At 40.4% G+C, this 23,016-nt stretch overlaps 1 protein-coding gene across 3 annotated transcripts in view; it reads right to left on the reverse strand.

Annotated features, from left to right (window-relative positions):
* PCSK5 (proprotein convertase subtilisin/kexin type 5) overlaps positions 1-23,016 on the reverse strand; it is a 458,329-nt gene that overhangs the window by 320,029 nt on the left and 115,284 nt on the right. For all 3 annotated transcript variants that reach the window (XM_035709909.2, XM_025423285.3, XM_025423284.3), the window contains exons 4-5: positions 13,343-13,486; positions 9,395-9,471 (exon numbers count right to left, since the gene is read on the reverse strand). In XM_035709909.2, coding sequence (XP_035565802.2) covers positions 9,395-9,471; positions 13,343-13,486 — 221 coding nt within the window. The remainder of the gene's footprint in view (positions 1-9,394; positions 9,472-13,342; positions 13,487-23,016) is intronic.

Here is a 23,016-nt window from a genome sequence, read left to right on the forward strand (position 1 = left end):
AAGCTACTGAGTATTTACCAAACACAGCAGTGCAGCACTCAGGTGATTACAGTTTTCCCAAGGTAGTAAAGTTACTGAAGCATGCGCTCAACACAGGAAAGGAATTAATTTCTCATCTACTTGACCACAGATTAATTTAGCTATGCAGGTAAATAGATGCTGCAGGAATAAATGAGCTCAAATTCTGACTGTCACTCGGTGACATTAGGCATTTTACTCCACCTTTTATCCAGTCTTTCGCTCTGGATGTGGGTTGCTGTGAGCAGTAATGAGAAAGCAACCAGATGTGCTAATTTTATTAACAGTTGCTTACCCTACATTCAAATCTAGTCAAGCAGCAACCCCACAGACTTCCAGATTTTTTGGTTAAGCCAGCCAGGGACATTGAGATACTGACATGACAAGGGAAGCTCTGATAAGCATGCTTGTTGAAGGCCACAAATACCAGGAACAAGGCTGGGACTGGTACACAGATCGCACCCAAAAGCAGAACTTTATTTTTTTCCCACTGTTTCACCTTCCCTTCTTTGGTGACCTATTTTATGAGAATTAATCAAATATATTCTGACCTAAAAGACCTATTTTCTGCCCTTCCATCTTTTACTGAGGATTGTAATCGAAATGCACACCTACCATTGATAATAAACACATATACTTAAGTCCACTGGAACAGGCTTCTACTGTAATTGACTGAATTGCTAAAACATAAATATATGACATCCTGTTCAGCTAGTAAAAAACAGAAATTCTAACTTTAGTCTCTTAACTTAGAAGGCATTTGATCTGAGCATTAAGACAACCAATATTTAAATATTAGCTTGTTAATATTAAAATGAACAATTAGCCAGTTTGCAGATTGATTATATTTTCAGCCTGTTCTTCTAGTATCTGTACAGGGAGTGAGATAAACAAAACCTAGTTCTCTTTTCTCCTGAGTTTTCCTTCTTTTTCAGCATCTAACATGAGTGTCTGTTGGCTGAACACACTTGAATGTCCTTGGATGCCTTCTCTACAGCTCTGTAATAATACATGTAATGCACTGCTCACACTGACTTCTCCAAGATCTTCATGCTCCAAATTTTATGTATTTCAGAGTATAAAGAAACAAGAGAAAATAGATCCAAGGTGGAGGTTAGAGGAAAAGAGGAAAATAGAAAAATAGAAAGAAAAATAAATATACCTGTCTGGAAACCCTGCTCAAGTACTTAATCCATTATTTAAAAAGGATACTTCTCTTTCCCTTACTGCAATTTTCATCTGCTTTAGAGGCCTCAGGAATTTGTGAGTTTGTTTTTTTAAGTAAGAAATTTAAATTGAAGCAACAATCAATTATTCATGTCAATAGTGCACTGGGTTTGCATAAATTATACCCAGACCTCATTTTAACCTATAGCATCAATCAGACCCTTTACTGAAACTGTTACTGAGAGCCATAAGAGACCATATCCCCAAATCCTGGAAGAGAACACACCAAAATCAACAAAGAAGAAGGGGTCTGAAGACTGCATTATCATGATTCTAATCTCTAGAATGATTAGTGCATTGTTTTATAGAAACTAATACTTCCACTCCAAGTGACCGGTATAAAGGAATTCTAGATTAGATAACTATTTTTTGTATTTACTGGTCCCCATTCAAAAATAAACAGCCATTTACACAACTCCTATGAATCTAGTTATTTTCTTTCTTGGAAATGTCTAAACATGTTTTCTTTTAGTCTACCAAAGATACCAGGCTAAAAACGAACACACCCTGTGTCACTCAGGGTGGAACAGAAACACTGGACTTTTTTATACTGGGTAACATGAGAAGAATTTATTCAAGAGACTTAAATAAATATGGGGGCAGGATTTGGGGAAACCAATAGGGAATAGCATGGTGTTCTAAATCACAAACACTGGAAAATCCCTAGATCTAAGGAACCTTGGGGGAAAAGTGGTTTACTGATGCCCACAAAGGATAGCCCTCAGGAGGAGGTCAGCCTTAGGGCATCTGACAGGAAGTAGGATCTTCAGGTACACAGCTACTCCCCAGTGGTCCAGTAAGGAGGGGGCAGAGAATAAATACTCCTTCTTTACTCTTTGGTATCCCAGTGGTCTCCTGCTTGAGCCTACCATTGGCCTTCCCACACATTGGCTTCTGGGCAGAGAGAGAGGCATTTTCCTGCTGTATCCCAGCTTTGTGTGAGGCCCCAGACCTGGGCCACTTTCCAGAATCTAGAAGATGGTCAAAAATGTTACTTATCTCAATGTATTGCATCATGACCCCACAGGAAAGAAACAGGTTTTCTAAAATATTTGTTGTATGTTTTTTCCCTGACATAGGATGTATGCCTAAATGTGAAAAGTGTCAGATATCTTTCACAACTATTTGTTCCAGATGCATTAAGCCTCTAGCATGTACAATTGTAGTTAATGTCACAGAAATTCATTTGATAACCACTGATTGAGTAAGTACTGGGTAGTATATCCTAGTGTTATTTTGCAAAAAGACTGAAGGAAAAATGTTGGAGATATTTGGAAAAATACATCAGTCACTGATTCTTGGCTCTGCTTTTCTAAGGTAGATGTTTTGCTGACCTGTTTAGCTATAAGATAATTTTATCTGAACTCCCTTGGCTACATCCTGGGTACTGGAGGGTATTATGCTGAGTGATATAAGTCAATCGGAGAAGGACAAACATTATATGGTCTCATTCATTTGGGGAATATAAATAATAGTGAAAGGGAATAGAAGGGAAGGGAGAAGAAATGGGTAGGAAATAACAGAAAGGGAGACAGAACATGAAGACTCCTAACTCTGGGAAACAAACCAGGGGTGGTGGAAGGGGAGGAGGGCGGGGGGTGGGGGTGAATGGGTGACGGGCACTGAGGGGGGCACTTGATGGGACAAGCACTGGGTGTTATTCTGTATGCTGGCAAATTGAACACCAATAAAAAACAAATTTATTATTAAAAAAAAAGAAATAAGGATTCCATGGAAAGATATTTATTCAGGTCCTCTGCCTTTTTTTAAAACTTCATTAGTTGTTTTTATTTGTTTGTTTTATTTATTTATTTTTTGGTGTAGAGCTGTATATCCATTGTTTATAGTCTTTGGATATTTACCCTTTATTAGATATATCACCTGCAAATATCTTCTTCCATTAAATAGACTGCCTTTTTGTTTTGCTGATAGTTTCCTTTGCTGTGCAAAAACTTTTGATTTGGAGATAGACCCAGTAGTTAAATTTTGCTTTTGTTTCCCCTGCCTTAGGACACCTACCTGGAAAAATGTCACTATGGCTGATATCAAAGAAATTACTGTCTATGTTTTTGTCTAGGAATTTTTTGGCTTCACGACTTACATGTGGGTCCACTTTGAGTTTATTTTTCTGTATGGTGTAAGAAAGTGGTCCAGTTTCATTCTTTTGCATGTAGCTGTCCAGTTTTCCCAACACCATTTGTTGAAGAGACTCTCTTTTTCCCACTGTATATTCTTGTCTCTGTCATAGGCTAATGGATCATAAAAGCAAGGGTTTATTTCTGGGCTCTCTATTCTCTTTCACTGACCTATGTATCTATTTTTGTGCCAATAACATGCTGTTTTGATTACTACGGCTTTGTAGAGTATCTTGAAATCTGGGATTGTGATACTTCCAGCTTTCTTCTTTTCCAAGACTGCTTTGGCTATGTGAGGCTTTCTTTCTTTCCTTTCTTTCTTTTTCTTCTTTCCCTCCCTCCCTCCCTCCCTTGTTTTTTGTTTTTTGGTGGGGTTTTTTTGGTAGTTCACCCCAAATTTTAGGATTGTTTTAGTTCTATGAAAATAAATTTGGTATTTTGATAGGGATTGCATTAAATCTGTAGATTGCTTTGAAAAGAAATACATATGTCCAAAAGACACATGAAAAGATGCTCACCAAAAAAAAAAAAAAGAAAAAAAAGAAAAGAAAAGATGCTCACCATCACAAATCATTGGGAAAATACAAATTAAAGCTACAATGAAAGACCACTTTATACCTGTCAGGATGGCAATATCAAAAAGACAAGAAATAACAAGTGTTGACAAGGATGTGGAGAAACAGGAATCCTTGTGCACTAATAGTGGGAATGCAAACTGGTGCAACCACCATAGAGTCTATTATGGAGGTTTCTCAAAAAATTAAAAATAGTAATGTAATTACTATTGGATTATCATGTAATCCAATAATCACACTACTGGGTATTTACCCAAAGAAAATGAAAACAAATTTGAAAAGATAGGTGTACCTCTGTATTTATCGAAGAGTTATTTACAAAAGATGTGGAAGCAGCTCAAGTATCCACTGACAGATGGATGAAGAAGACACGATACACACACACACACACACACACACACAGGAAGATAATTCAGCCATAAAAAGGAATGGAATCTTACTATTTGCAAAAACTTAGATGGACCTCGAGGATCTTATGCTAAGTGAAGTAAATCAGAGGAAGAAAAATACATATGATTTCACTCATGTGGAATTTAAGAAACAAAAGAACAAAGAAAAAAGGAGACAAAAAAAAAAACAAAAAAAAACAGACTCTTAAATATAGAGAACCAGTGGTTGCCAAAGGGAAGGTGAGTGGAAGGATGGGTGAAATAAAGGGAATTAAGAGAACACTTCTATTGGTGACCGCTAAGAAATGTATAGAATTGTTGAATCGTTATAGCATACACCTGAAACAAATATAACACTGTATGTTAATTATACCTGAATTTAAAAATTTAAATAAATATAATAAAGCTTTTACCGATTATAGATCTAAAGATAACATTATAGACCTAAAGGTATGTTTTCTTTTTTTTTTCTTTAGAATTGAGTTACAGTATTTTCTGTAAGTGAGAAAACACTGGTTATACTCATTGGCTTTGCTTTTGAACACTATCTCCTGAAAACAGTCCTCGTCTGCAGGAATGAGAAAGAGAAGGCCGTAGGGACTTTGGTTTCTACAACATGGCGACATTCTTAAAACCAAAAGTGACATGTGCAAGGAGACTAAAGAACCAGAAAAAAAAAAAAAAAAAAAAAAAGGGCTTCCATCAAATCTTTCAAAAAAATAGAGATAAGAAAGAAAACTGACAAAATTAATTCCTTTTGAAAAAGGAGTCTTTAACCTATGGATTGGTTCATTTGGAAAAGGAATCAGATTCTGGACCCACAGATCCCCCATCCAAGATATAATGTATACTCTCACCTCTACTAACTATGTTGCTGTGACTTTTAAATGGAGGGAACATTTAACCAGAAGCAACCTGAGGAAGGGAAGTTTTAACTCAGATATCAATAATTCATTTTTTCAGAAATAGGAGTAGTGGTGAGAAATGCCAGGAGACTCTTTCATATGTAGGGAGGCATTTTCTATTTTAAGCCTAGAACAATGCAGTCACCTTTATTCCACAAACTACTATGAATGGAGGCAAAGCTGAATGGAAGGACAGCTTTTATGGTCTCCTCTACTAAGGCTATTTCTTTAGCCCCTGTTACGGGAGATGTGAAAAAGTGACAAAAAAAAAAAGGAATTTTTATAACTTCTGTACTTTCGAGGTGACTTCCATCACCCTAAAGATTTAGTACTAGAAACATAATCATGTCAGCCTAGAAGAGATGATTGGCGTGGAGTTTTAAGGGTGATTTCTCTCGTAGTACTAAAATCCATCAGGCATTAAAGCTTCTTAAGTCATCTACCAATTAAATCCATTAATTCTCAGCCTGAATTATTTCATCCTTGTATCCCCCAAGCATTTAGCACAGAGCCATTCACAAAGTAGGGTCCTGTGGAATGAATGAACAGATGTAGCTAAGCATGACATAATTCCAGATATACTCTTGAAGCCTACTGGTCAGATCACACAAAGAGGAAGTATTTGCATAGCCTCTGTCAGAACGGCTCCATTCTGACAATAATTAGAAATGCCTCCTCTTCACTATCTTACATCAAATTCAAAGACTCATATTCCGGTGAAGGAGGTAGGTAAAAGGAACTGAAGAAAAGCAGATTTTCTGTAGACTGAATGAGTCTCAGCTTTCACCACCTAAAGCAGCAAAAAACCTACCGAAACCTCTCATCTTAGAAATAAAGACCTCCAAGTCGTTCGTACATTCAATTTGAAATGTTCATATGCACATATATTTTGAGATGATTATGATTATTAATTATTTATCAGGAACCAGCTAGAGGAACAGAACACATAATTACAACAACAGCTATAATTATGATTATCCAGCACCTAATAGAGACTCAGTTGTATGTTTGGGGTTTTAGGCATTTTACTGGTAACCTTTAGAAGTATTATTATTATAATTTTAGAGATTAAAACAAAACAAAAGGACTAAAGCTCAGAGTACTCAGACCCAAAGATGATAAAGTTAATTAAGGAGAATGAAAGCTGTCAACTCTTCTGAACTACAAACTCACTGCTAATTTCCTGATGCCAAGTCATTTCCATTCAAACAGAATTATCTAGCTTAAAGACAGATCCATCAATCACATCTATAATTATGGTCTAATGAGCAAAGAGGATATCTTAACCTCAAATGCCTGAATACATGCTTGTGTTTGGCAAGTAAAAAATCAGGGAGCGCTCCTGAGAGGGGGTAAAGGGACATCTGATGCCATAAAGCAGAAGTAGGGAATGCTGGTGTTGTACCTCTGGAAACACCATATTTCACAGTCAAGACTACAAACACAAGCACAAATCTCGAACAATGCCTGTGCATGCTCCAATAACCAAACCCACACTGCACTCAATGAACCGTGGTCAGTACTTAGAATGGGTTCAAACAGGACATACTAGAACATGCCAGCGTGAGCAGGCCCATGGCGATACTTCTTGAGATAGGTCTTGGGGAGAGCCACGTTTGAAAGGAATCCTTGAAAAGGACATGGTTTTTAAAAGGCAGCCTGTAAGAAGCCATCAAAGCCAATACTGTCTATGTTAACCGCAGCCTCTGTGCTTAGTGATGGTAGTCACACATCAGACAGGCCTGGGAAACAGTCACCATCGCCCCCCGAGAGTCTCGATGTAAAAACTCACATGTAAATTCAGACTGTACTGCCTACAGGGTACAATACGTTTCTGGTTTCCACCTGTAGCCTCTCTTGTCCCTTGACATCCTGTACAAAAAATACTTTGGGTGTTAACATGAGCTGGTCTTTCCTACAGCTCTCCTGATCCTCTTTGCTTTCTACAAATGTTGATGGAATACATCAAACCGATGGATATAACGTCGTACACATAGCATCTCCTATACGCTCACCTCGAAAACACAAATTTCTTCTGACACCATTGATGTGTTAAAGAACAAGGTAAGCACGATGTGGAATTTACATGTGTGATGCACAATTTTGTCCTAGAAACTCTGAGTGTAGAAAACGCACCCTGCTCCACGGGAATATACAACATGCACACAGTTGCATACCTGGGGAGCACCACAGTCCACTCCTAGCCATACCTGTGCACACCTGCTCTTGCTACTCTCTGATTTCGACTGCCTCACCTTCCACTTCAGTCACTGTTCAGTTGCCACGCTTCTTTAGGCCATTCTGGGGCTTGTGGGGGCGGCACAGACTGTCCTCCACTTTCATTTTTTCCCTCTCCTCTCAACGGATTCATTTTCCTCCCTAGTCTTTGTTCCTTTCCTAAATTTTCATCTTTATATTTTATTTTCCCCCTTTTTCTCTCGCACACAGAGTGGCAGGCCTGTGAGCAGGAGCCGATGTAATGTGCACACACTTCCACAAGCAAACTTAGGTGTTTTTCAAGATAAAGTGGTGCATTTATTGTAATTGTACACATTTCATCACCACTTCACATGGACAGAACTGAGCCATTGTTTTTGAATAGGTCCCTACTATTTTGCGACGAAGCTTTTGAGTGCTGATCTCAAATCTCATTGTTTTATTACTTGGCGGCTTGAGATTTTGCAGAGCGCAAGTGTTTTCAGGAAGGTGGGTGTCACATTAGAGCAGAATGGACTATGTGTCAACTATATGTTGACATTTACTGGTGGTGACTTTTTGATATTGAAGCTTCAAGATTCTTCATCAATGTTTCAGGCTTAGTTTTTAAATTACGTGAAATAAATGAGCTCACACTGTTTCGCGTTATAACCCTTGGTGTGAAATTCACTATAACTTTAAACAGTATAATCTGGACAGCAATGGCCAGGACTGAAAGAAACTAACCAGTTTTCTTTTTTTGTTTAAAAGTTTCTGAAAAATTCCATCTAAGTCAATTTATATATTAATGCTTTCACCATTGAATCCAATCTGTAATATTAACTGAATTATTAGCAAACAGCATGCTTTCCACAGTAACTTTTTTGAGGCTTCTTTGTAGATGGTGAAAGGAGGGGGAAAAAAAAAGAAGAAAAACCCATGTGCAGTCACAATTATCTAGGTCAGATGGCTTTATCTAAACTTACTGACTTAATCAAATAATACTAAGAAATTTTTCCCTGAAGAAAAACACAGGCTGAAAATAGCACGTAATAAATGGGCAAAGCACCTCTCTTTGCTACTTCTGAAATTCCAAACTAAAACATGTAAGTAAAAATCGAAATGATAGTATTTAAATCACAGCATTATCCTGGAAGAGCTTTGCAGTAAAAGGGAAAAAGCTAATGTGATCTAGAGATTAGAAGTATCTACTAATATTAGAAGTATCTACTAATCCTTTAAAGAATCTGGATAATTTAAGCAGAAAAAAAACAAAAACAAAAACAAAAAGCCATTCCCATTTCCTTTGTGAAGAATGTTAAGATATTCCATGGTATCAAATGGGTGTGCATTTTCATCCACTCTCATGAAAACTACTGTACTAACTAGAGTGGAAAAGTGGTTAAATGGGTTTCTATGGCTCTTGAATGTGAAGATAAGAAAGGTAATGGGTTCTGTACATGGTGAACCCTACAGGTATTTCATGTACATTAGTAGAAAACACAATCATTACAGAATAGAAAAAAAGCAGCAGCATGTAAGAAAGTCCCTGGCAGACCTCAAGCACAGGAGTCAATGAAATCTGTTGAATTTAACAGAATAAAGTAACTCTTTGGGGGTACACTTTGTTTTGCCTTTCCCATTAGCCCTCCATCCCAAAAATGTGTCAATATTCCCATTGCCCCCCAGCTGTGCCCTCAAGATATGAAAATGCTGAATCATTATTCCCCAGGGTTCTCTCTGCGACCATTCTTACCATGTAGACCACTGCTTTTTATTACCATGTAGACCAACCCTTTTTATTCCTTTCAGTGTAAAGATACTTGTTCATCTTGGAGCAAATTTATGGATCCTTTGTTACCAAGGTGTTCTAAGAAAATGCTTCCCTCAGCAAGAGTAAAACACAAGTCCTTGGCAGCCACACACCAGCCACCCTCACTGGGCCTTACTTGTTCTCGTTGCTTGCATCATAACGAGGCATTGGGTCCAGGTCATTCCCATTAACGTCACAACTCGCTAGAGCATCCTATGGCCACAGAGGAGAGAGCAAGAGGAGGAGACAGGCGTTTAGTAATTAGCCATTAACCTGAAGGCTCATGCATTCTTAAACACATTTCTGCAAGAGAGTAATTAGATTAAATAATACATTCATGGTTCAGTGGTGTCAGGATGCCTGGTTCAGTAATAATCACTGTTGTATTTTTCTCCTTAAGGTGAAGAAATACTCTCCACAGACCAAGCAAGAACCCAGACCATTCTTGCCAACATATTTTCCCTCATACCTAGAACTGAACCCTCACCCAATTCCTTTGAAGAGGTCCTCAATGACCACCTTCCCGGTGAAGTATTCTTGGACTCTCTAGAAGCAAAGTGATTTATTTTCCAGGGATTCTCTCTCTAGTCCTTACTTCATTTCTGGAGTGTGTAAATTCCTTGTAAGTCAAAGATTTTTTTTGAAGATAATTCACAAATAACTGACAAGCCAATTAAAAATCAGTGTTAGAAATTTATCATATTAGGTATGGTGGTACTTATATCAGGCAATAGCTGTCTGGTTTCAGATGGTGTATCTACTATAAAAGAGTCTGTAATTCAGACTTTTTACTGATACCCAATGACCCTCTGTCCCAACCAAAATAATGAACAAAGTTTTACTGTATTTGTCAAGGCTTCAAACTGAGGCAAAAGCATCTCTGAGGCCATAGCTGGATCTGTTTTTAAAAGTGATTGTGAAAAAATTTCCAAATTTCTACATTTCTGTCTCTTGATGTTCCAAATTTCCAAAAAGAAATTACTGGCTTACTTCCTCACTGCAATTTATATCACAGTAGACAGAACTCATTTAGAATGTTTTGTATTTTCTGACGCTTTAGGGTAATTCCCGATTTCAGTTTTAGTGAAAATAAATGCAATCTTTGTTTTCTAGCTCTCACAAAGGCTCTTGTTTCTGAAAATAATCCGTAGTACACAGAGTCTGATGTTTGGAGAAATTAAACAAAATACATGGGACATATGAAGGTGGTAGGTAAACTCCTGCTTCCTGTATTAAGGTGGCCCTGCAGCTCCCCTTTCCCTATACTGGTCACTAGAGCATGAATGGTGTGTATCTAGTATGAGTGATTAGTTTTACTTGGAAGGAAACAGAAGCCTAACATAGGCTAAGTACCTTGGTCAAAGGCATGAAATAAACCAGCCCCTAAAACCATGATTGGAACCCAGGCCATCTGCTTCCCCATCCCTCACGTCCCATCCCCGACCCCACCCAATGTGCTTTATCTCTACATGTCACCAGCTCCAACGTCAGGACAACTGCAAAGCACCAGTACTGCTAATCACACAGATAGGTTCTGGAGAACCACGTCTCTTTTAAGGGGGGGGGGGGAGGACAATAAAAGAGGCAAAGAATGCAATCACAATTAGGTTAAAGCTGTCTGCCTTTCATCAAATATGTTCCTAGGTGGTGGTAGGCAGGAACACCCCAGGAACACCACACTGTGTATGACTGGAAAGACTCCTCTGCTGGGAGAGAGGTCCCCACAGTTCTGTTCCTTATAAAACCTGGGCTCCCTCATTGCAGCCTTCAGACCCTAGTTTCTACCCTATCAAAGAGGAGACTGAATGGAAATTTCTTTTTTAGCTCTCAAATTCTATGCTGTGAATGTCTGAGTGTGCTTGGAGGCAGGGGAAGAGCAGCCACTCAAATGTTTTGTTCAAATGAGAACGGAATGAATTTGCAGTTACTTCTCTCTCCCTTTTTAACCTTGGGGAAAAATCATCTAATTTAGCAGAAATTGTTTCAATATGTCATTGTAGAAAATTAATTTGTGAAGTTTCTGGGGCTGAATGTTTGAAACAAAATGGGCAATGAGAAGACAGTGAGGAAAACATTCAAGTGTGAGGGGACACTGGGGTGTTCGTGTGCAGGAAGATTGCTGTGGGTCAGAAATGTGGGTGACTGTGAGCCTGGGGGAGTTCCTGAGGTGCCAAGGAAGTGGCTTGGAGGTATTTTATTTGCAAAGATAAAATGGAGTCTCTTCAGGAGAATTAACTTGAGAGTCAGGGTCATGAAATAAGTGAGACTGAGCAAATGAGAAGGGAACATTGGAGAGAATGTGGTGATCTCTGTCTAAACGGTTTCATGAGACGCTAGAACCGTAGGTGAGGAAGAGCAGAGGAGACACAGAGGCAAACACACAGTGACACCCGTGGTGTTGAGAAACCACCCAGAAACCAAGCCTTCCCATGCCAGAGGAGATAGAGACACAGAGAAAAAAGAGAGAGAGAAGAGAGAGAGAGAGAGAGATCAGATTTCAAGAAGGCATCATATCCCTGTCTCTGAAACCTGGCCTTAAGTAAAAAGTCAGGTCCCTTCTGAGTGAGTCCAGGACAACATTCCCCAGGGCCTATGTCCACTGAGGCAGCAGACACGTCAGGATGGCAAGTCCTTTGTGCCTCACAGTTCTCTGCCAGCTTGGGGCACAGGGTGATGGGGTGGGCTTGCTGAGGTCACTCCTTTAACAACCATGAACTGGAATTGAGAAGACAAAAATCTGAAGCAATGTGGTCTTCCCACTTATAGAACTCAGGATTCTCTGTGGGACGCCTCCCAAAAACACAGGGCAAAGCTTCCTACCCCAACCCATGATTTTCCTCCTTTCGAGTCAATAAGAGTCCCACAAAGGGAAGCAAAGTAGACTTCACTGTGATTTCGAGCTGCTTGCATTTTTAGGGATAGGACGGGAAACTTGTAAGCGGATAGAAAATCACCAATTTTAAGAGCAACTTTTTTTTCAATACCAACATGAAATATAATTTAGGAACATTCAAGACAGCCAAAAGTTTGGAATGAAAGCAATCAGGAAGGAAGAGAGGGGGGTGGAGGTAAAAACGATGGTAGTTTAAGTGGTATGCAGTGATATCAGTGTTGCTGGGTGGAAACAGTTGTCACCAGAAAAAAGGTCCCAGGGGAGGTTAGAACACATGGGTGTGAGTGGGATCCAGGGAATTTTCTGCTGAGCCCCGATGGGAATCAGCACTGCATTTGCAGATAACAGGGGGTCATTGCAGGCTCTTGATAAAAGAAGAAATATTTTAGAGAGAGAACCAAGGTGTCAGGAAACACAAATTTGGAGCTGACAGAGAATGGCATATGGAGAGATAATTATGGCACTCTCAACCACACTTCGAAAGGAGAAGCCAATGGAAGGAATGAGATTGGAGAGAAGAGCTCAGAGAAATCATGGACACATTTCTAGGCAGTGGCTACCACAGTAGTAGAGGGGACCCAGAGGCCCAAGGGGCAGAAACTGACCCCAAAGTGCAGTGGGCACCGGACTGGTAACCAGGATTTTCAATGAAAGTACTGAGTATCAGCACTTGCTCTGTGGTCTCGGGCTCATCCCACCCTTGGAGTCCTGGAATCACAGTTCCTTCTTAAGAAAGGGAACTGACTGCTTCCTAGGACTAGTAGGAGGCTGATCATTATCCTTTGAAAGAGGAGAGTAAAAAAAGAGAAAAAGACCAGTAGAAGAACTTGAGAAAAGTTCTAAGTACGCGTTTCTCCATAAAAGAAACGGAGCGTGTTGCGTGGGTATGTGGATGAACCGCAGAGCCGGGCGGTCATCATCAGGAGTAGATGGTGCTCATAGCAGGGTTTCTGCTGCCTTATCACCTGCTTATTGTCATCAGAACAAAGAAAGGCACTTGGAAGTTGAAAGCAGCATCTCATGTTTCCTGTACTCAGACGGTGCATCTTTTTTATAAGATGGAAGCAATACTCAGAGCCTACTGTATCTGTTAGCTGCACTTCTCAGCAGGGTCCCCACGTTCTGGCAATCCTGACAGGCATTCCCTTATTTCCCAGGAGGGAAGGTGTTGCGAGCACAGCACACACTCACGTAGTTCTGCATCAGATCCGGGTGGGTTCTCTCGATGCCGTCGTCCAGGATGGTCACCACGATGTTCTTTCCCGTGTAGCCTCTCTTCCAGGCTCCTTCGATGTTCATGTCTGATTGGCAGGGATGCGTGTTGTCGCTGCAGTGCTAAGGAAGGAAGAGGGAGAATCAGAGGGTGCAGACGACTAATAATCAGAGGACAAGAGAATCGCCTAGTTGTCAAGATCATGGATTAAGGTAATTGGAATGTGGTGGTTGCCTGCAGAGCAGAAGCCCGGGTCTCTAGCATAGTAACAGGAGAGGGTGGGAAGGAGAGACGTGGGGAAGGCAAGCAGAACAGAAATCTCCTGCTAGCTCTGCGCTCGCCTAACACCATACATCCTTTGGGGGAAAAACGGAGTAAAATGAAGTACATCCCAGTAGCACAATAATGGATGTGTCATTTTATTGTTAGCATGCATCAATGACACATAAAAAGGCATCGTAACATTTCATTTATAAACCCCATCCAGGCAACTGAAGAACGCATACTTTATAATTTCTTAACCAGGCATCTGGAAGCCAAGCTGGCCAAAAATGAGAACTCAGGCAGCTTTTGGACAGTGTCAGCCAGAGGTGTGCTACTGTGGGAAACCCACGAACGAGGAAAAAAAGGAACAGTGCCGTCAAACTTCTTTTGATGAATTGACCACAGCTGTCATACCATGATAGGTAGGGGGCAAGCCGACTCGGTCAGCGGTACTTGGAGAAGAGAAAGGAGGAATGGAACCGAGTCCAGACAGGACATGTGTGTGAGGGATTCAGAGGGCAGGCTGGAGAAACACTGAATCTTAGCTCGCTATGTATAGTCATTTCATTCCGTAGGGCTACAACATATAAACACAGCAAGAACTGCATGAAAGCAGCAGCTCTTCATGATATACTAGCATTCAGCCAACCCACACCACGCCCCCCGCACGTCCATGTCTTCAAAGTAGCCCTCTGAGTGGTGTTGCTTCCCAGGTTCTTAAGACATCGTAGAGGAACAAAGGGGAAAAGACCTGCTATAACATAATGCCACAGTAACATGGGCCACCCTGGATCTTACCGTTTTCTTCCTGTTTTGTAACAGTTCAGCTCTTTAGGGGGGTAGGAGAATGTGAGCTTTGTAGGCTCCGAGCATAATGGAGACCCCACCGCCACTGACTCATCTAACCTATACTTTATTGAGCACCTACTACATGCTGCGGTGTGGTTGTAAGCAGAAAGGTTCCTGTCCTAATGACCCCTCCAAAGGGGAGACGCAGATAATAAACAAATAAACAATACCATTCAGAGCCCTCCTTTGGCTTAAAAGAAATTAAAGAGGGTGAGATGATGGTGAATGCCAAGGGACCAGAGCATACCCCTCTAGGTGGGAGGGGAGGTGGAGTCTTTGGTCGCAAGGAGTGAAATCAGAGCTGATGGATGACTGATGAGAAAGAGCTACTCTGCCCAAGAGCCTAGAGCTAAGAATCTCAGTAGAGGACACAGTAAATGCCAGGGTAATGTAAGGCGGGGAACGGCTCAGCACGCTGGAGAGAGAGAAAGAAGGCAGCACATGGCTGAAGCTCAGAGAATGAGGGAAAGAATGGTCTGGACGACAACCAACTAGAAGGGGAAGAGAGGTCAGACCATCCAGGGCTTTTCTTCTGACTACAACCTAAATAAATTGAGGCTCATGCCAAACTTCATCCATCAAAATCCGAAGCTAACTAGACACAGATACCTCTAACACAGATACCCCTGACATGAATCTGTAAATTTATTCTCCAAATGAGACTACCTTTTGTTGAATGTCATAAACACACTTGAGTAGTTTCGAGGATTCATTCTAACAAACGGTGTACCCATTTTTCACCACAAGGAATAGCAATTTTAAAGAGGACGGGGGCTTATATATTTTCCGAACATCCGTATCTTTTTCTCACCTTCTTTCTGGCATTTAAGGCCCTGTACACACACACACACACACGCTACTACGACACTAACCCAAATTCCATTCTCCCCATGTCCCCCCATTTTCCAGGCACAGCTTAGCACCTACACTTTTTCCCACAAAGAGTTCTTATGGCCTTTGGCCAATGCATCTATCTCTTCCCCATCCTTGAACTCAAAGATGAAGACAGATACACACACACACACGTTCTGTCCTATACAATCCAACTCCTACTTGCTAAATTCTGCTGAACTGCTGTTGACTGTTGAGTCTTGTGTGTGAATTTTGTCTTGTTGATGGTAAGCCCCTCTCAGACCATGCATTAAACCAAGTCTAACTGAGCAATGCAGTGAATACTGGGCTGACTGATCACATGCCAGAAGTGAGGGCACAGCCTCAACCTCATTTCCAAGTTCACAACTGCTATGACGGGCACTGCTCCGACCTCGTCAGAGATACCTAGCCAGCTAATGCTCAGTTGGCTAATGGAGATGATCATGAAAGAAACAGTGTAGATTTCCGAAATGCCTATGTCTCCCAGAAGTCTCTTTCTGGCCAAGAGTGTGGGCCTCTCCTCACCAAACACTGCAATGTAACACAAAGCAACCTTGACAGGTTTCCATGTCATTTCCCCTTTTTCAGAACCTGTTCTGGCCACCTGTGGTATCGTTTGTGACATGAAGTAATGTTAATGTGGCCAAGAGGTGGGCTGGAGGAAGGAAATGCACAGGAAATGGGTAACCCACAAATGGGATAACCATCCTGGAGTGGAGGGATGCTGCCTGAAATTGTAATTACGAAAATTGAAGAAAACCAGCCGTCTATGGAAAACATGTGTGTTAAAAGTGAAGCAATTAGGTTTCTTTCTTCCACCTCTGCTTCTGTTGAATCCGACTCTAACAGATTAAATATTTTTGTTCCTCCTTTTTTTCTTTTCATCTGCCAAGATGGAAGGGAAAGGAGAGGAAATATCCAATTGATACTTTCATTTGGATAATCGAATATAGCAAGTAGCCAACATGTCAAAGGAAAAAAAAAAATCAGGGCCTGGGGTATTCCTGCAAATGAACAATAAAGTCAGAGGACCCTTAAACCAGAACCCTAAATTCTGAATGTGAGCCTTAGATTTTTTAGCATATATTTCAAGTAGTCCAGGCTGCCAAAGAGGTTTCTGGTGTGGTTGTTTCATACACCCAAGGTGTCCAGAGAGCAAGGACTATGGAAATATACTGATGGCAGTCAACAATGACCAAAGATAAGAAGGAGTTAATCACTTCTTTAACTGCCTTGTTGAGATGGTCTTTAAACTGGGCTCAATTTACTCAACAAGAATCTATGTTACAGCATCAGTCAAAGGCAAAAGGAATATAGATTAGCCATGATTTCCTCAGACATAGTCAATCAGTGTTGAGAAGATATCTGCCAGAGCTGGAACTCAAGACTAGTTTCCAGAATTGTGTTACCAGATATGTACTCAATAGACCGGTATTTACAAAAAAGGCCAGTCAGACCCCTGTAGCATATCTGAAGCTGATGGAAACCACATATGTGCACAGTATATGCAACATAAATATTTGTAGTAAATATATGAACCTTCAGTTCAGAAAAACATACTGTATTTTCAATGATGGTCTATGCACAGGTGACTAAATATTTAGGAATAACACAAAATGGAATACATCTGTAGAAACAATGATTGCCACCTAAGTGTCCCATAAGTATCCCTTTTATGGATAGTCTCCCTATCCATAAAAACTTTTATTCTTTTTTAGGAACGTAATTTGAAAGAGTTTGTTCTGTGGGCTCTACCAATGGCCTTTTCCATACCTGGGTTATGATCTATTCTGCTTATAAAACCACTCTGGGTGTGTCTCTTTTTCTTGTGTTTTAAACACATCACAGTGTTTGCTTAATGAAAGAACAGTTTATACTAAAAATAAACACCTTTGTTATGTTCTCATCATCCTTTTCTTGGGGGACGGGAGGCAAGGCAACTCTCAATGTCATTCTTTTTAAACTCCAAGTTCTGAGGGTCTTCAATGGACTGCCAATTTATATGCTGCCAACAGCCCAGGACATTGAAAATATCTACTGTTCACTGTCATCGATACAGTGGCTCCTAAGATTGCATCTCTGAGTATACACTGTTAATAAGAATGCAGGATACACAACAATTCAAAAATTTTATAAACAAATTCAAAAACATGTCTAGTCAACTTAGTAAGGTGTAAATATATTTGAAATTCTTTGTAGAATTTGGAGTCCAAAAGAGGTAAGAAATTGAAAACAACAACAACAACAACAACAAAAACAAACCCAGAATCCATATTCCCTAAGGGGAAATGAAACTGATACCTACAAGACCCTTACCATGGCCAAGCATCGGACTAATCACTTTATGTGGTCTAGCTTCATTTAAGACTCAGAACAACTGTTTGAAGGAGGTACTTTTATCATCTGCTTTTAATAGATAAAAAAAATTGGGGCTTAATCAGCTTCGGTAACCTTCCAGAATTCACACAGCTAGTAAATATTAAAAGTAGGATTCAAAAAGAAGCAGTCTGACACCAGACCACAGGGCTATGGAAACTCCTGTTCAAAGTTAAAAGAGAAGGAGCTTAGAGGAAGACATAATACATAACACAGCAAATTCAGGAGTAGATAGTAGATATTGGACAATATAGCACCAGTTAAGAAATTCAAATCACAAATCTCACCTGCCTTAGCACCGTGATCAGTGCATTCAAGTGAGAAGGTAATATATACTTGAGTAAGACTTTAGGGACCTAATTTTTCTTAATTCTCCTTATTCCAATACACTTTTTTTTTAAGTTCAACTAATTTTATTTTACTTTTTTAAAGATTGTATTTATTCATTCATGAGACACACACAGAAAGAGAGAGAGAGAGAGAGGCAGAGACACAGGCAGAGGGAGAATCAGACTCCCTGCAGAGAGCCTGACATGGGACTCGATCCCAGGTCTCCAGGATCACGCCCTCAGCTGAAGGCAGCACTAAACCACTGAGCCACCTGGGCTGCCCCCAACACATCTTTTAGGAAATCACAAAGTTTCTATTTTCATAGTTGCATTGATAGAGAGCTTACTTCTTTGGTAAATAGACAAAGATGTGCTGGTAAATCAATTCTTTTTTTTTTTTTTTTTAAGATTATTAATTGATTGGCTGAAGAGGTGGGAGGGACAGACTGGGAGAGAGAGAATCCAAAACAGACTCCGCACAGTGTGGAACCCAACACAAAGCTCGATCTCATGAACCTGAGATCATGACTCGAGCCAAAATCAAGAATCTGAGACTCACTGACTGAGCCATGCAGGCACCCCTCAATTCTTAAAAAAAAAAAAAAAAAAAAAAAAATCCCTTGAGTCGCCTGGCTGGCCCAGTCAGAAGAGCATAGTTGATCTTCGGGGTCATGAGTTTGAGGCTCACATTGGACATAGAGATTACTAAAAAAAAAAAAAAAAAAAAACTTAAAAAAATCCTTTATTTGTAGTGTTTGCGAATTTCCATGGTGTAAATACTCACATCATGGTGAGTCTTAAACTATCACACTTGCAAAATTCCTGAATCTGTAACAATAAGTACTCATGAGCTCTTGGAAGGCAGATCAAAACCATCACAGGAAATGGCTCACTCCATTGTTAGCCTTGCTCCATTTAAGATGAAATTGTCCTTTCTGATGGGTCTGACATCTGTTTCTCAGTACTAGAGACTAGATAACTACTGGTAATAAATACGTAGGCTTAGTTGTCCCCTTGACAGTTTCAGACAATCACTTCACTTCTCTTTGCATCTATTTGGAGAAGGTCTTTCTTTAGCCTTTCCTTTTCAAGGCTACCTAGAGATATTTGACTTTGGACTTTTGTGAGGCCATAAGCTGATGTGCTTGCTCTTCTTGGGATGCAAGAAATAGAGTTTCTATGGCTCCAAAACCAAAGATGACTTCATAGATTTTTGAACATCTCAATTAAACTAAGGAAATCCTAAGACATTTACTATTTTATTTATGAGTCAATTTGAGGGACTTGAAATCCTTGGTTATCACACATATGAAAAAAAAGAAAAAGATGCCCCTAGCCAAAATGGATCTAACATCCAATTATTCAAGGATGATTATTCAATTTGTAGATTTTCCAGAAATTCCAAGGAAGCCCAGTTTCAATCAGATGAAACTCAGCATAGCAACTAATGACTACAGCTAGGGGAATCAGAAACTGATACCTACAAGATCTGTAGGTGACTCTGTTAAGTTCCCTACATTCTTAAAATCTGATCTGTAGTTTGAATGCAGAGAATAGCCATAAAGATTAAAGAAGATAAAGTACATTAACAAATGGCTGCTGAAATCACAATCCTGTTGTTGATGAGAGCACCGTGATAGGAGGCATGAGTGTACCCAATAGTTTAGTAGAGAATACTAATTAAAGAGAGAGAGAGAGAGAGAGAGAGAGATTATGACAAAATAATAAAATAATGATTTTCTTCATTGTCTGGAAAGGTAGGTCAGACAAACTTAAAAGGGCAATTGATCCTTTGTAAGCATAGCTGGGATGACCTGAATATTTTACATCTGTGGCTGTGAGTCTAGAGACTAGGGAGGAGGTGTGGGAGTAGAGAACAGTGTCCAACTATTCTGTTACATTGGTCAGATGGCCTCCTATGAATCATCACACATCTTTTTTTTTTTTTTCAACTCCACACATTTATACCAGTATTCCAGCTCTTCCAGAACCATGGTTCACATCTACTATAATATAATTGGACAGTGGATCATTTCTCAGTTATAAAATCTCAAGGGTGTCTCACATAATACCAAAGAAACATCAGAAAACAATGGATGTTAGAAGAGGGGCTGTGGGGTATGAAATATGCCTATACAGAGGAAAATGAAAAGAAATCCAGTTCCTAAAATCCTACTCATAACTGAGGCTTAAAAAATCGAGGAAGTAAAAAACAAACAAACAAACAACAACAATAAAAAAAGAAATTGAGGAAGTATCGTCAACCAATCTTAGACAAGAGAGCAAAGGCAATACAATGTACCAAAGAGAGTAACGGTGCTGGAACAAGTGGACGTGCACATGAAGACAAATGCATCTAGACAAAGATCTTACATCCTTCACAAAATTAGCTCAAATTGGATATGAGACCTAAATATAAAATGCAAAACTAAATGCCTGAAAGATAATGGCAGAAGAAAAGCTAGATGACTTTGGGTATGATTTTGCCTTTTTAGATAGGACAGCAAAGGCATAATTCATGAGAGAAATAGTTGAAAAGCTGAACTTCACTGAAATTAAAAACTCCTGCTCTATGAAAGACAGTATCAAGACACTGAGAAGACAAGCCACAGACTGGATGAAAATATTTGCAAAAGACACATCTAATAAAGGACACATTCAAAACCTACAAAGAACTCTTATACTCAAGAATAAAGAAACAAAAAATCTTATTAAAAAATGGGCCAAAGACCTTAATGGACACCTCGTCAAAGAAGAGATACAGAGGGCAAATCAAGATGCAAAAAGATTTGCCACATGACCAGTCAGCAGAAAAATGTGAATAAAAATGAGATGCCACCACACAACTATTAGACTGACCAAAATCCAGAACACTGACACTCCCAGATGCTGGTGAGGATGTGGAGCAATTGGAACTCTCATTCACTGCTGGTAGGAAGGCAACATGCAGCCACTCTGGAAGACTGTTTGGCGGTATCTCACAAAACTAAACATGCTCTTGCCAAACAACAGTTATATTCTTTGGCATTTACCATAAGGAGTTGAAAACTTATGTCCAGGCACCAAAAAGCTGCACATGGATGCTTATTTACAGCAGCTTTATTCACAAATGCCAATACTTAGAAGCCACCAAAATGGCTTTCAGTAGGTTACTCAGCATTAAAAAGAAATGAGCTCTCAAGCCAGGCAAAGCCATGGAGGGAACTTTAATGCACGTTATTGCTAAGTGGAAGAAGTCGATCTGAAAATGCTACACATGGTATGATTCCAACTACAGGCCACTGTGGAAAAGGCAAAACTGTGAAGAGAGTAGAAAGATCAGTAGTTGCCAGGGATTGGGGATGGGTGGAATAGAGAATTTTTTGAGGGGTGAAAATACTCCTTGTGATACTCTAATACTGGATCCATGTCCATTATACATTGGTCCCAAACCACAGAATGTGCAATACCAAGGGAGAACCCTAATTCAAGCCATGGACTTGGGTGATTATGCATCAGTGTAAGTTCATCAACTGTAACAAATGTACCACTCGGGGAGGAGATGGTGAGAATGTGGGCAGCTGTGCAGGTGTTGGGGCAGGAGGCATACAGGAAATCTCTACCTTCCTTCAAGTTTACTGTGAAGCTAAATCCACTGTAAATAAAATGGTCTTGTAAAAAAAAAAAAAAGAGAAAGAAGAAGAATTGAGGGCACCTGGGTGGCTCAGTGATTGAGCGTCTGCCTTCGGCTCAGGTCATGATCCCAGCGTCCGGGGATCGAGTCCCGCGTCAGGCTCCCTGCAGGGCGCCTACTTCTCCCTCTGCCTATGTCTCTGCCCCTCTCTGTGTGTCTCATGAATGAATAAATAAAATCTATTTTTAAAAAAAAATGGAAGGAGAATTGAGGCAGAACAGCTGAAGGCTCACTGGGCAGTCGGTGCATTTAGCTGAGTGCACGACATTTCTCTCGTCTGTAAATTTCAAGATCCTCTTCGCATCTTTCCGACCCTGAATTAGAAACTTTGAGTTCACTGAAATATGTTAAATACACATCAAACAAAGCAAAACCCGAGAAGCCCATGAACCTTTTTTTCCGTTCTCCAGAACTCCTACACGTTCTGTCTCAGGGTTCAGAGAACTCGTTTCAGCTAAAACCCCCGGAGTCTAAAGGGTAACCAGAATCTCGAAGATTCACTGGACATTTCCGAGACGATGAGACTGAGCTTCCCTTGACGTGTTCAGCCCACCGCGCTGCCAGGGCTCACATCATTTGCAAATACATCAGGTCTAAATACAGTCAGGTTCTGGAAACCTGGATGGAAGCCTGTTCTTTAAGTTGTTCCATGTCACCTCCCACTTTCCCAGAGCCTTGAGGTTCAGGCTGTTGGCCTCGATCCACTTCTTTTTAACCTTTCTAACCTGTCTGACACTTCTAACCTATCCCCTTGTGTTTAAAAATGATTTTTCTCCAGCTCTTCCTGGCTCAGACGCTGTCCCCCTGCACTCACGTCCTTCTGGTCTTGTATGGGTGATGGGCAAGAAATTTCACAAAAACACTTGCTTAGGATTGTTAACGAGGGTTTGTGGGGGTACAGCGGGAACATGAACCTGATCAGGGGGAAGCCAAGAAAGAAAGGCTGGGCGCTCTCTCTAGAGAAAAGTGACACTTCAACAGAGCTCCCAGGCAGGAGCTGACTGAGCCAGGGGACAAGCAAGGGGCAGGGAGGATGTGCTTGCTTGGGGTAAGGGTAGAGAATAATCGGGAAAAAACTCAAGCACTAAAGGAACTGAAAGGAATTCGGTACCACTGGAGGGTACAGATGGGAGAGTGGTGGGGATGAGAAAAAGTGGAAAGAGAGAAGCCTGCAGAGGTACGCACGCTGGGGCCAGACTGTAAGTGTTCTTATGAGCCATGTCTGCTTGCTTGCTTGCTTGGGTTTCAGCATAATTTAATGTAAAATCATTTAAGGGTTTTAAGATCA

This window comes from Canis lupus, chromosome 1 (assembly GCF_003254725.2).
Source record: "Canis lupus dingo isolate Sandy chromosome 1, ASM325472v2, whole genome shotgun sequence".
In the NCBI taxonomy this organism is placed as follows: domain Eukaryota; kingdom Metazoa; phylum Chordata; class Mammalia; order Carnivora; family Canidae; genus Canis; species Canis lupus.